General features: G+C 37.2%; 2 protein-coding genes across 2 annotated transcripts in view; both read right to left on the reverse strand.

The window, feature by feature from the left end:
- The window catches only part of LOC141338024 (SLAM family member 6-like), a 384,898-nt gene that overhangs the window by 12,691 nt on the left and 357,008 nt on the right, over nt 1–15,199 (reverse strand). The window lies entirely within an intron of this gene.
- Nucleotides 1,247–11,541, reverse strand: LOC141338597 (uncharacterized). Its single transcript, XM_073844198.1, has 3 exons — nt 11,426–11,541; nt 10,847–10,979; nt 1,247–3,827 (listed from the first exon to the last, which is right to left on the reverse strand). Exons 2-3 carry the CDS (start codon nt 10,899–10,901, stop codon nt 1,816–1,818), a joined length of 2,067 nt encoding a protein of 688 aa, XP_073700299.1. The 5' UTR covers nt 10,902–10,979; nt 11,426–11,541; the 3' UTR covers nt 1,247–1,815.

Consider the following 15,199-nt stretch of genomic DNA (forward strand, 5'->3'; position numbering starts at 1 on the left):
CAGTTGCAATATTAAACAGATTAAAACATATTTTGAATGAAAGAACTTTATATATACTGTATTGTGTACTCATAGTTCCTTACATTATTTACTGTGTGGAGGTGTGGGGTCACGCATATAAGACCAATTTGAATTCATTATATATGTTACAAAAGAAAACTATTAGGATTGTTAAAAGGGTTGATTATTATGAACCAACTAATAAACTGTTTATTAATTTACATGCATTAAAATTTGTAGATTTAGTTTCTTTATATACTTTACAGTTAATGTACAAAGCATATCATAATTTACTTCCAAATTGTATTCAGAGGCTGTTCAAAATAAGAGAAAGTCAGTATAATTTAAGAGGATTGTATATGTTTAAAAAAGTGAGGGCAAGAACTAACGCAAAAAGTAGGTGTTTATCTGTTATAGGGGTAAATCTACGGAATAAATGTGATAAGGAATTAAAAGTATGTAACTCACCTTGCCAATTGAAGAAAATGTATAAAAATAAGGTGATAAAAAGTTATATGATTTCGTATAAATAAATTGTGGTTGTATTGTTAAATGAAAGATAAAGGGGAAAAACGAAGGAATAAAAGAAAATAAAAAATATTGTGATTAATGTTTGTATATTTTGGGAAATGTTTTTTTTTTTTTTTTTTTTTGTCATATTGTTTATCTTGTGTTAATTAACTTTGCCCATTTAGTTAATGATGTATAAAGGGTAGGCTTAATAAGCAACGCTTCTGCCTACACCTTTTTTCCGGCAACTATGTATTTTTATTTTGTATTTATCTTGTGAAAATTTGTTTGTGAGGACCGGAATAAAATTATTATTGATTGATTGATTGATTGATTGATAGTACAGTTATTCACTGTTTATGTCATTTTGTTGTATTTATTCGTACAGTAGGCTAACTGCATGTTTCAACAATACTTTTGTTATTAATTCGTTTATTATATGTTATATTATTATTTATTCGTTAATAACATTATTCATTCTGAAGCAGGTAATGATTTGTTCGTTAAATAAATAATTCATTCAACATATACGCAGCATTTTACTCACATGGAAACAGTAATGTTAGTAAATCATTACAGAATTTGGTGATTTGAAGAGACTGAAATAGATGCTGCTCATTAAAAATATACGCACCATACCGCGCTGACTACTTAAAGACATGCTTTATTTCAAAGATTTTAATTTTATAGTGCAAGAGCAATATTGTACAATCGAAACAATTTCAGGTAGGCCACTAATACCATATACACGGTTTTGTTTATAATTTCCTGCATAATTGGGTACATAAATAAATATTTTCGTTTTGGTTCAGTTAACTCACCTGTGTCTGCAAGTGCGTGGCTGACACACCCACCTAAACGATTTCAATATATATCGCTTATCCAGCCCGAACATTCCAGATAACATCTTAAGTATAATTTATTTACATACACATATCCTAAAAACTAATGATGTGTGAATGAAACGCTTCAAATCCGGTGATTTTAGGTCAGTGGTTTACATGCGAAATCAATGGCGCACTCTGCCGGTAGGGAATAGTAAGATGGCGGATCGAACACTTCCGAAGAATTTTAGCCTCTTGTGTGTTGTGAAATACACTTTTGTTTTTGAGGTTCAGTTCTAAGTGTTGGTGTACTGATAACATTGGCAAAACACATAAAGACGATAATAATTCAGTTTACTCAAAGTTGAATAAAAAGGCTTCAAAAACTGAGGTGAGTTCCTTGTTTTATTTATTAGTTTGAATGAGGGTAACTAAATGTTTTAACAAACTCATAAAGCTAAATAATTCCAATAATCTCTGATCAATCATTATTAACCATCACACTTGGAGATACAGGTTCAGAACTTGAACTACTTACTTTGATTTCAGACACGCAGACATGTAATTTATGAGAGACTAAAGAAGATAATTGAGTGAATCTCTTCCCACATGAATGGCAGTCATACGGCTGCTTCTCCTTTGTATGACCTTTCAGATGGTCCTCCAGGAACTCTGCCCTAAAAGATTTTCTGCTGCTTTGATCACAGTTGTGTTGTCCTTTTGTAAGATGAGTAAGCCGATGTTTTTTTAAACCACTGTATATTTTAAAACTCATTCCACACTGATCACATGTGTATGGCTTCTCTTCAGTGTGGATCCTCATGTGTCCATAAAGTGAAACCTTTTGTGTAAAACTCTTGCCACACTGATCACATGTGTACGGCTTCTCTCCAGTGTGTATATTTGTGTGTCTTTTAAGGACTACTTTTAGTCTGAAACTCTTCCCACATTGATCACATGAGTACGGCTTTTCTCCAGTGTGTATTTTTAGGTGTGAATCACGGTTTTCTTTTCGTCTGAAAATCTTCCCACACTGATCGCATGTGTATGGCATCTCTCCTGTGTGGATCCTCATGTGTTTGTTAAGGCCTCCTTTTTGAGTGAAACTCTTCCCACACTGATCACATGTGTATGGCTCTTCTCCAAAGTGGGTTTTTAGGTGTGCATCACGGTTTTCTTTTAGTCTGAAACTCTTCCCACACTGATCACATGTGTACAGCTTTTCTCCAAAGTGGGTTTTTAGGTGTGCATCACGGTGTTCTTTTCGTCTGAAACTCTTCCCACACTGATCACATGTGTATGGCTTCTCTCCAGTGTGGATTTTTAGGTGTGAATCACGGTTTTCTTTTCGTCTGAAACTCTTCCCACACTGATCACATGTGTATGGCTTCTCTCCAGTGTGGATCATCATGTGTTTGTTAAGGCCTCCATTTTGAGTGAAACCCTTCCCACACTGATCACATGTGTATGGCTTTTCTACAAAGTGGGTTTTTAGGTGTGCATCACGGTTTTCTTTTAGTCTGAAACTCTTCCCACACTGATCACATGTGTACGGCTTCTCACCAGTGTGGATGTTTATGTGTCTTTTAAGCACTACTTTTAGTCTGAAACTCTTCCCACACTGATCACATGTGTATGGCTTCTCTCCAGTGTGGATTTTTAGGTGTGAATCGCGGCTTTCTTTTCGTCTGAAACTCTTCCCACACTGATCACATGTATAAGGATTCTCTCCAAAGTGGGTTTTAAGGTGTGCATCATGGTTTTCTTTAAGTCTGAAACTCTTCCCACACTGATCACATGTGTACAGCTTTTCTCCAGTGTGGATTTTTAAGTGTGAATCGCGGCTTTCTTTTAGTCTGAAACTCTTCCCACATTGATCACATGTATACGGCTTCTCTCCAGTGTGGATTTTTAGGTGTGAATCACGGTTTTCTTTTCGTCTGAAACTCTTCCCACACTGATCACATGTATATGGCTTCTCTCCAGTGTGGATCGTCATGTGTTTGTTTAGGCCTCCTTTTTGAGTGAAACTCTTCCCACACTGATGACATGTGTACGGCTTTTCTCTAGTGTGGATCCTCATGTGTCCATTAAATGTACCTTTTTGTGTAAAACTCTTCCCACACTGATCACATGTGTACGGCTTTTCTCCAGTGTGGGTTTTTAGGTGTGCATCACGGTTTTCTTTTAGTCTGAAACTCTTCCCACACTGATCACATGTATACGGCTTCTCTCCAGTGTGGATCGTCATGTGTTTGTTAAGGCCTCCTTTTTGAGTGAAACTCTTCCCACACTGATGACATGTGTACGGCTTTTCTCCAGTGTGGATATTTAGATGTTCATGGTTTTCCTTGCATGAAAGAATCTTTTCACACTGAGGCCATATTTGGTCTTTTTGTATGAATGAGGATGAAGAGATTTCTTCAGTTTTTACATGATGGTTCACCCCCTCTTCAACCAGTTCTTTAATCTCCTTGTTCTCTTCTATCAGGCCTAAAATTAAAGTAAAAATGTCAGAAAATCTTGAAAGAAAAATAAACGTGAAAGGACAAGTGAAACTTGGAAAAACAATCTACAATCTGAATGAATCTTTCAGGTGAGCAGTCTTTAGCAAGACAGACCGAAAGTTGGTACAGTTACAAACTGTAATGGTGTGTTCACACTGGAATGCGAATGAAGCAGCAAGCATCTTAAGCTTGTTACATGTTAAGTCAATGCAAAGACATTAAAGGGATAGTTCACCCAAAAATTTAAAATTGATGTTTATCTGCTTACCCCCAATGCATCCAAGATGTAGGTGACTTTGTTTCCTCAGAAAAACACAAACGAAGATTTTTAACGAAAACAGGTTCAGTCTGTCAGCCATATCATGGACGTGGATGAGCACCAAACCTTTAAAAGTAAACAAAAACATGCACAGACAAATCCAAATTACACCCTGCGGCTCGTGATGACACATTGATGTCTGAAGACACGAAACGATCGGTTTTTGTGAGAAACTGAACAGTATTTATATCATTTTTTACCTTTGATACACAGCCACGTCCATCTGTCATGAGCACGAGTTTGGCATCAGTCACGTCACATGAGCACGCGCTCTAGCGTAGAATACGCAAACGCCGGAAGTGATCTGTCGCATGTATACGACACTCATTGTTTACACAGTGCACAGAGATTGTGGGTATAGCGGCTAATCAAAATGGTAATTACTTGCGCAAATCCTGATTGTTTAAACCGATTTAAAGCTAAAAGATTACGTTAGTTTGCGCAAACTCATTCGGGACTTTTCCCTGATTTCCCGTTACGGCGTTTGCATATTCTACGCTCATGTGACGAGACTGATGCCAAACTCGTGCTCATGACAGATGGACGTGGCTGTGTATCAAAGGTAAAAAATTATATAAATACTGTTCAGTTTCTCACAAAAACCGATCGTTTCGTGTCTTAAGACATCAATGTATCATCACAAGCCGCAGGGTGTAATTTGGATTTGTCTGTGCATGTTTTTGTTTACTTTTAAGGGTTTGATGCCCAATAACTAATCAGGAGCTCGCTTTTTTTTACCCTATCAATTCTATCAATTCAAGTCTGACGATGAAACGGTTGAAATGGCACATCGACAAGAAACTGTTTTGCAAGCACGACCGGAGCAGGACGTTTCTCAGTGGGTGTCATATGTTTACTGTGGAAAGTGCTTGCAATTTGCTTTTGTAAGCGAACCGGGCACACCACTAGGTTGTGAACTTCAACACTGTATAATGCATAACACTGTGTTAAGCCATCGTTTATCATTATCATTACTTAAACTAATAAGGCAGACAGACAGTTTGTGTCAAGAAGTGGGATTCCTTGGATGTGCCTTTTGGACCCGAGAGCACATGCTTATTGATCTCGCTGGACTTAGAAGTCACAGCCCTAACCCAAATAGATTGAGGGACGAGGGGCCTTCCAGCAAGGCCCGAGAGGGGACACCACTGGAATCAGCAAAACGAACCCGAGTGGCATGAGAACTCTCCGGAAAGAGGCAGATTTAAGTGTTTTAGCAAATTTTGGGTACTTCAAGTGTTTTAGAATTTGGGTACTGAATTACAATTGGGATTGAGACAAACCATAGTGACTTTTCCATCTCTGTGGGTTTAACATTGGGTCGCGGACCCACGGGTGATTGGAGTCAGCATTGAGGGGAAATCTCAGGTGTTGAGGAATCACTAACAGCGAGTCACGGACCCACGGGTGATTGGAATCAGCAGTGAGAGGAAACCTCAGGTGTTGAACTGAAAGGAAAATTGTGTGGGGAAAGCAAACAGGATTGAGATCTCAAAAATAAAACTGAAATCAGCAGATTCTGAGATTTCAGAGATTGAGATCACGGGAGCAAGTACGATACAAGTAGTAAGTTTCAAGGGGGTATAAAACTGTGACGGTCATTAAACGGAGCGTGCGACGCTTCACCCTCCCGACTAGGGGTTAGGAGTCGGAACTGTAGGAGACGTCTGACAGGAAAGACAGTCACTATGGGGAAATCTCAGAGTAGATTTAATAAATAGGACACACCAGTGTTTGATCAAATGAGAAAATTTATAGCCAAAAATGCATGCAGGATGCAGGAAAGTTGGACAAATATCATGATGTCCCAGAGGAGGAAACATTGAGTTTTAAGAGATTGGAAGTAGTAAAGGAGTCTATTGAAGAGGGTAGCAGTAAAACAAAGAAAGGGTGCTGTGTGAAACGTGTGTGGGAATTGTGAACAGACAGTGAATTATTGGATAAGGGAGGCAGATAAGAGAGAGAGGAAAACGGTACGGAAAGAATTGGGAGAGAACAGATTGAAAGGGAAAAATAATAAGGAATGTGAGGGAGAAGTGATTGCAAAGTGTGAACTTTTGAACATGTATGATGCCTTCGCTTCTCCACAAATGATATCACAACATAAACCTACTAACAAGTGTAATGTCTCTGTGTTTTCACATATACCGCCGTCCTAACATGGCTGAGCTGCAAGCCCTGAAAGTGGACCCCGATCTCGTTTGCTCTTCACTGAAAAGACCAACATCACCTCTAACGAGACCAACATTACCGCAACAACAGGTGATAGCCACAGGGGGCCAAGAGGAGAGAGAAGAGTATCCTGACATGATTCCTGAAACCCCCCACGGAGATCGAAGAAGAGAGAGCGCGCAGGCTTCCCCCAACAGAGAGCTGAAAATGCAAGCGTGACAGCTCCTATGGTTGAAGTGTCAGGCCCTGAAGGGACAATGCTGGTCTTCGGACCATGGACTGTGAACGACATGAGAGATGCAATGGCCCATTTGTCAAACCCTGATGAAGCAGGTGATAAATTCCCTATGGAACTGATCTCATTCTGCAAAGAGTTCAGCCCAACTGTGCGTGAACTGAGAAGGCCGCTGGCTGGAAAGCGGGGGGCTTTGAGTGAGCAGCAATCTGCAAAAGGACGACCGCCGGAGAGCACACAGTGAATGGGAGAACGCAGCTTATGCGACACACCGCACACCTGTCACAGAACTGACTGGTGCCAGAGACACAGCATTTCTAGCACGTGTGGGCAGAGCAAGGAGTGATAACTTTTGCCAGAGCAGAAAAGAATCTGTTCAAGACTATTATCATCGACTCTGTAAGATTTTCAACAAACACGGAAGCTTGAAAGAGCCCGAAGAGAGGGGACGTCAACCTGACACTTGGGAGTGTCATCTGCGAAGCTGGTTACTGAAGTGGACTGAGACCTGAGATTGCACGAGCGGTGAAATCCAGCTAAATTGAGTGGAAGAATGGGCGGTGGTCTGCTATTTTAGCATACGCTCTGCACGCAGAAGAACAACAAACGGTGAAGGAGAAAAAGGGTTAAAGCAAGGACGGACAAAGAATTACAGCTGGCCTAAATTCACGAGATGTCAAGACCTGGGGGTTATTCTGCTGCCAGATATCAAGTGAAGGAGTGGAGGACCCCTGAGCTGGACTGGAAGAAATCCAAAGCAACGAGGCTGCTGGGCCTGTGGAGCTGAAGATCATGAGGCCAGGAGATGTACCAAATGCAGACTGCGTAAGAAAGATGGTCACTGGGCCCGAGAATGCCCTGAGTACCAACAAGATCAAGCGGACTGAAGTGAGACCAACGGAGAGCAGGGAGGAGGGGTCCCGGGTGAGCAGCCAACAGCTACAGTGCAGGGAAGTGAACATTCTTTTTAATCACACACACAGACACATACACTGATGCAAATACTGCTCTCTGCAATGAAGAAACGCTTGCATTTCTTTGTGTGTTTTTGATTTGAGTAATGAAATTTCTGATAAATGTAAAATAAGTATGAAAGTGAAGAATTTTAAATAAGTTTTAAAAGTGCCAAAATACCCATGCTGGTAGAAGAGGTATTAGTCGAATTTCTGGCAGATCCGGGGACATACAGATCTTGTTTGTGACCATGTGACCTGCAATGTCAACCGTCATTAACTAATAAATTAAATGAGTACATTTCTGAATCAGGGCATAACATTTTAGAAAAATTCACGGCACCCTAAAATTGGGAAACAGAGGGGGACTGAGTGTTGAAACATGCATTTTCTAAATTACTGGCATGCCCTGTACCCCGAGATTACTAAATTTAAAACTAAATTTGAATGCTCGTCACTGACTCCTGGAGTGTCAGAGTGACAGAGCAGGAGAAGCAAATTGTAAAGTCTGCAAGTTAAGACTCAGTTGGCTTATAAATGGTGCATAAACAAAATAAAGATTGGGCTTAGATGGTGTGTGAATTGGCTAAGAATCGAACATTCAATGCCCAAATTGATGCTGTTTGAAAAATTACATTGCACATCACATGTCATAATGGAAAAAAAAAATACCAATATGAGAACGATTGGCTTAGAGGAGAGGCAGAAGAATTTTGAGCAGTAAAAAATCATTTTATACAGAAAAGGTGTGTGCAGTTTCAGTTAGCCTGACAGAAAAACAGCTTCTGTTTTATCTTGTAGCAGGAGAGTCTGTGCCTCACTTATCAGTTTTCGAAGGCCAGGGATGAGCAGTGGTCTGAAGTAGAGTTGGTTGTGAGAAGTTGTATGGAAGTGGCAGACTGGAGTGAGAAAGTTGATGATGTAAGATATAATGAGCATTTTGAGGCAATTATGTGTATGAGTGCAGGCATAACAGAGGTATGAAGTTGTGACACCTGTTGACAAAAATACAAAGGAAAATGATTGCATGGCAAATGTTTACACCTCAGATATACACCCTGCTTTGGCAGAGGTGCCTTCCAAATTCTGGGCAAAACACAAACATGATGTGGGCTTGATTAAGGGATGTAAACCGGTTGTGATCACTCCAAAATCTGATTACAGACTGTGTCAACACCAGTACCTCTTGAAACTGAGCCAATACTAGGGATAAAACCAGTGTTTGAGTCATTGTTGAAAAAAAGGTGTATAATGCCATGTAATGATGTTTCCCGTGAAAAATATTAGAAACAAAAGGCCAACACAAAGAGTGGTGCTTTGTCCACGATTTAAAAGCAATTAAAAGCGCCTTTAATGCCAAATCTATATGCATTTTGTTGCGAAATTTCACAAGATGTGACTTTCTACTCAGTAGTAGACTTGCCTGGAGCCTCTGACCCTTACGGCTGGAACTGCTTTAGATTAATATGTAGCACACTGTCAAAAACCTAGTTTGTAAACCAAAGGTTTACATTTTTTAAGACCTGTCTTAACACCCAGCAGCAAATCCCTGTCTGAAAGAAAAGGGGAAAAAAAGGTGATTGAGTCTATAAGAGATGTGCCAAAACCAATCACAAAAAAAGGCAAATGTTGTCATTTTTGGGAATGTGTTCATATTGCAGAACATTCATCCCCAACTATGTGATTCTTGAACAGACCCTGTGGGCCCTTACTAGATGGAAGGGGTTAAAGTCATGTGACAAAATTCAATGGACAGACAAGGCGGCCTGAAAATGAAGGTTAAGCTGTCTCTGGCGCCAACTTTGGACCTACAGGTACCAACTAATTCTTTTTGTTGAGATGGTGGATGAGCAAAATGGGTTTATGACCTCTGTTTTATTGCAGTATCATGAGGACAGACTGTGACCTGTGGCCGGTTTCCAGAGAACAAATGTGAGGATAATGAGAGAGTAATTTTTGATGATTCTATGCTTAAAATTGATTCTGGTAGATGATTGAGAATGTTTAGATTTTTTCTCCTATTTATTAGTTATCAATAAGTGATAAAAAGGGGAATTGTAGAAGAAAATTTTGCTTGTACCCTTTATGTGCGTTTCTTTTGAATGGCATATGGTGTTTCTTTATATAGAACTGTCGTAAATGTACAAAAAAGGTATTGTGCTTCACTAAGATGAGGGGAAACGGCTGAAGGACCATAAGGACACATTTTGGTCCCCAAAAGCCTCTTAGGGGGGTCTTCTATAGGGTGACTTGTGTGCCATAAAAGGAGGGTTTTTTTTTTTTTTTGTTTCCTGTGGGATGGAAAAACACCAGTTGGTAGGGAGATGTAACCTTGAGGACTAGGGAAGTCGATATAAAAGTGGAGGAAACTGTCTAACCTTTCTTGCAAGAAATAAACCTTTTAAAGACCTTAAGAGTGAATTTGTGTCTTACACGACAACGTTTCGCATATCTGCATTTCTCATATATCCTCATTTGGTTTCTCTTTATGAATGATGAATATATACTATTTATAGCTGCTGATAGAGTAGGTTAATTCCTAATGCACTGGCTAGTTTCTAGAAATGTGTGGTGCGAAAGCCCACATATTCAGGTGGTTTTTTGTTTTTTGTTTTTTTGTTATGTGTACACAGATGAGCAAATCTTGCTTCAGTATTCCTCATATCACAATTAATGCAATACAAGTAAACCAAACTGAAAGAGAACTAAGTTTTAGGCTCTACTAGGTGCCCAGTTTATGGAAAGTGATTTGCTTTCAAGTTGCAGTACAGTTTTTGGTTTAAAATGAACAAAAAGTCAATCAATCAATCAATCAATCAATCAATCAATAATTTATTGTCTTAATGTATGTAGCATTTCAAAGTCAAATGGTAAACTAAAAATAGTATTGAGTCATTATTAAATGTTTGGGTTGGATTTCATGTGAAATGTCAGTATCGTGAAACCTATCTTTGCGTTATGATGTCACATCCATAAATAAAAAAAAGAAAGCATTTCAGACAGTTGTTCTCAAAAGACTTCAATTGTATTAGATACTGTCATACTTATACTATTCAAAATGGCATAAGATATCTGCAAGCCTGTACAATGGAGGAAATCACTTGCATATGTGGAAAAAATATATATCCATGCTATAGGTGAACATCTATCATTAGCTATTGGCTAATTTTGAATAACTGAGTCTCAACTCAATGTAATATGAACCACTGTAACTTGTAACTTCGCATCTTTTCTGTGCCGCAGCTTTAACTGTTATTTCGCAGCTTTTATGATGCTTCTGCTTAAAGCTTTATAAACTCAGTGAAGAATTAAGAATATACACCAACCTATTTGCTGTTCAGTATCTTCCTCTTTTATTCTGCAGGGTTCTGGATCAGTCATGTTTTCAGCTTTCTTTCATAAACTGTTGCTGGAGGAGTTGAACTGTTGATAAATTTCTGTGGGATTGCAGGAGCAGATCTGCCAAAATCAAAAATCAAATTGATTCCTTCATTTATCCACACAAATCATGTTGTTTCATGTGCAAAATGTAAAGTAACTTATTTTGTTTTAAATCAAATTAACATTTTCTTACTATTATATCTTTCTAAACTTTCTAACAGTTGACATTATTAGGCTATAACCACAAAATGCAAGTTAAATGCTGAGGAAACACTTGTCAGAGGCATTAACCAGCACGTGCATCTGTCAAAGTAGAACAGAGCAAGACATGGTAAACGTTAATGCTTTTTTTATTTGATAAGCTTATGAATATAAGCCTTTCTCATGTTTTGGACAACTTCAGAAAACGCCAGAAAAGACGCACAAATAGAGCTGTGCCACATTTAAACACAGAAATTACCCTTCAAAATATAGTTTTACCAAGCTCTATTTTTATAATTGCATAAATATACGAATTGTCTCACCTCAGAAGACTCAAAGCTGTGTTATGACGCTACGCTACTGGTAACTACTTCTTTTGCTTTTCTGGCTGTTTCAGGCCAACGGGAGGACCTGGCTGCAGATCGTGGATGCGAGTGGAGCTCCACTCAACTCAAGAACGGAAATACGTCACCTCCACTTCCGACGCATGTTACGCCATATTGGTCCGGGCATGACGCGGTCGCCTTGATGGTCCGGGCAAAATCTTTCGTTTTGTATTATTTATAGTTTCATATACATGTTCGTGATATTTACATTCTCTGTACATTTTATCATTAAAACGTTTACCGTGGCAACTTATATGTGTATATAATCAAATATTTTAGAAAATTTGTTTTTATCATTCAAATAAGGATGTTTATTTTTCCAAATAAAATTATATATACAATTATTTATATCATTAATAATAAGTTTTGGAGTGTCTATTACCATTGCGGTGTAACAAACAAAGGACAGCATCACATACAGTTATAAGCTTCACAGAACATATTACACATATTGAAGGGGAAAGGGGGAAAAAGAGAGAAAAATACACCTCAAAGATGTACAACTGACTCAAGAATTTTAAAAGTTTTAAAAGCTTTCGAGTTCAATGTTTGGACACATTCTTAAAAGAGGCTTTAAATCAGTAAAAACAGTAAATAAAACAGTAGATCTATAATATTGCTGGACATTAAATGAGAAGTTATTTTATGAAACATCTTAATCACAATTTGTATTTTAAACAAAATAACAACATCTACATTTCACAGTAAAATAATGTTTTCCACAATGTTTTCCATCCATTGAAATTTCATAACTACTTTGGTAATGATATGATAACCTCGTTGTAACTCGCTATTGTAGCGATGCTAAATCAATATTCTACAATAAAAAAAATGTTTCATTGTCTTTTTTTTTTTAACCAAGCATCAATGCTAGCAATATGTTTAATGTTTTGAAATGTGCCGTTAAAGTTTGTAATTATAATTGTATAAATTAATTAAAAAAAAAATGTTTTTTCAATTTGTGGAGGTGACGTATTTCCAGTTTTCATAACTTGATTGAGAGCTTTAATTCGTCTAATTAAACCACTTTCTTGTAAAAAGTTTTTATAGTTCAGTGAAGTAACATCAGCATAAGGCTAAAAAAAGGCCTGTTTTTAATATGACTGAATTTGTAACATAATAAGAATTTATTGGAAACATTGTAAGTTTTTAATTATAATGCTTTTAATTCCTCATTTATTCAAAAAGTGCCAACAGAAAATAAGCAAAGAATATTTACACAATCAAAGAACGTCATCACTGACTTCGGTGAAGTGTGAGTTTAAGCACTTAAAAAACACTCCCATTAATCAGTGAAGCTATCTACACTTTATACGATGACTGTATCCAGGGATTAAAGCAAATAAACTCTTCTGACTGAAAAATTGTCCTCCAAAAAGTCTTTGCCAAAAAGTGGGTGTGTGACAGGTATAGCTGTGGAATGGTATTTATTTTAGTTTTTTCCTTCTTATAGTACGTGTCCTCCTAAAAAATATATTAAAAAAATAGAAGCATCTTCTGATCAATAATAAAAAATTCTGATAAAAAAAATAGCCTTCCTAATATGAGGTGATAATGAACTCATTAAGATTGATTTACCTTTGTAATGGCATTTTTACATTTTTATTAAATGTCATTATCTGTCAAATAAAAAATTACAATAAATAAAAAAATATAAAAAAATTCTAATTAAAAATTCGCAGAATAAGACAAATAAATTACCATTCATATAAAGTTAGTATTAATAAAAAATAATTTGTACTACAGAGGTGGCACAAAGGTACACAAAAGTGGCTTGTAGGTGCAATTTCAGACATTTAATGAGGCTCAGAGGTGGCATAAGTGCAAATAAATTCATGTTGAGATGAATGTTTTAAATATACATTTTGTTGCAGAAATTTTACGTTTTAAATAGCTGTAGGCCTAAGTCTAATATCCATTGACACTGTATCCACCAGCAGGTGGCGGTAAGACAAATTATTCGTTTGAATTGCTGATTCATTCGGCAATGAAGTAACGGACTGTCTTCATTAATGGATAATCATGATCTGAAGATTCTTTCAAAAACGCGCTTTCATTCATGAATGAAACACCGCTGTTTATCTTCTAGAGATGCGCAGTGGCTGAACTGTTACTTTATTTGGAAATATTTTCATTTTAAAAATAGAGTAAAATCACTCAGGCAGTAGAGATGTAGTCAGACATCGTAAGTCACTTAATATTTTCTTCTTATAGAACTGTTGCATTAAATCAATGTTACTTTTGCTTACGAATTGTTTAAATTAGTCACTGTCCTTTTCACGTTCTGTGGGCGCACATACAATGATCTGTAAGAGAGCGCGCTAATGAATCTCTCTTTCACTTTAAATAAGAAGCAGGGCCGTGCAGAGACCTTTAAAGGGGCAGGTGCTCAAAGTATAAAAAGGGCTGAAACAAAGCATTAAAAGAGCCCCTCGGGCCCATCACCTCATTGAAGGCATCCAGTTACTTATGTAACTAGTAACAATGTCAGTAATAAGACAAATTATGCATTATTTGAAGTTTTAATTGCTTTTCAGGACTCAAACAACAGAATCAGTAATATTTTTTTCATAAAAAAATATATATATAATTTTGACCCATACAATGTATTTTTGGCTATTGCTACAAATATTCCTTTGCTACTTAAGACTGGTTTTGTGGACCAGGGTCACATATATGTATTACTGTGGCCTTTAGCAGCCAACGCTGTGAAGCAGTTTTGAGAAAGAAACGGAACAATGTTCAATGTTTAATGTTCAACAGATAAAAAATATTTTCATTTTGATTAGAAATTGTTGTGTATTAAATTGTCAAACCTAAAGATTTTCTTCTCTCTGTTAAACACAACAATAAAGAACAGCTGTTATATTAAACTCTGTGTGGTCACTATTGAAACTATTTGTGGCCCCTGATGTTGTAGACAACAGGCTTTACTGCAGAGTATAGAAATAAAACAAACATATTATGGAAGTTTTTTTTTCCACTATTTTAAATATCAATTTAAGGCAATTTGGGACCTTATTTAAGAGCTGCAGAAGTAAAATGAACAGTATGAGTAGGATTTGACAATGCAGAATATTAAGGCATAAAATAGCATGATTTATAATTCAGATACAGCTTCTCACAAAATATCTTATACAATGGAATTTCAGGCTTTATACCATTAAAAGGGATAAATCGACAATAAGGTTTCCCTAGTAACGGCTGTATACAAATCAGCATTAACAATATTTTTTCAGGCACTAAATGAAAATGACAAAGACACGTTTCTGAGGACAGTCTGTTCCCCTCAGATACATTCATATAGAGACATCCGTGCCGCGTTTTGACTTTTAAACCTACAGCATGCATATTTATTCAATGACATCATTGCCTTCAGCCATCGCGATTCTCGTCTTTCCGTCCCCAAATGTACGACCTCCTAAATTATAATTAAGTGTTTTCTTATAGCCTACTATTTAACATATTTAAAACTCTTTATGGCCTTTAATTTTACACAACTAAATTGGGGAGGATCTTACCACTTATTTACACTGCACACCTCAGCACATTACTGAAGCGGCTCTCCACACAGCATTTCTAAAGAAAAGCGCCTAGTCTATTTTTAAGGATAATAAATAAAAGCCTATGGGCTTCAGTATAGGGAAAATAATAAAGCCAAGCAAGCCAATCAAAATCCTCAGAATCGACAAACGAGCGACTTCCTGTTCC

Source organism: Garra rufa, chromosome 7 (genome assembly GCF_049309525.1).
Source record: "Garra rufa chromosome 7, GarRuf1.0, whole genome shotgun sequence".
NCBI classification, from domain to species: Eukaryota; Metazoa; Chordata; class Actinopteri; order Cypriniformes; family Cyprinidae; genus Garra; species Garra rufa.

Bases quoted from the DNA above. Each gene is read 5' to 3' on its own strand.
- LOC141338597 (XM_073844198.1), bottom strand. From the start codon at position 10,901: ATGACTGATCCAGAACCCTGCAGAATAAAAGAGGAAGATACTGAACAG. The intron at 3,828-10,846 runs GTTGGTGTATAT...CTTTAATTTTAG, and splicing joins AGATACTGAACAGCAAATAG to GCCTGATAGAAGAGAACAAG.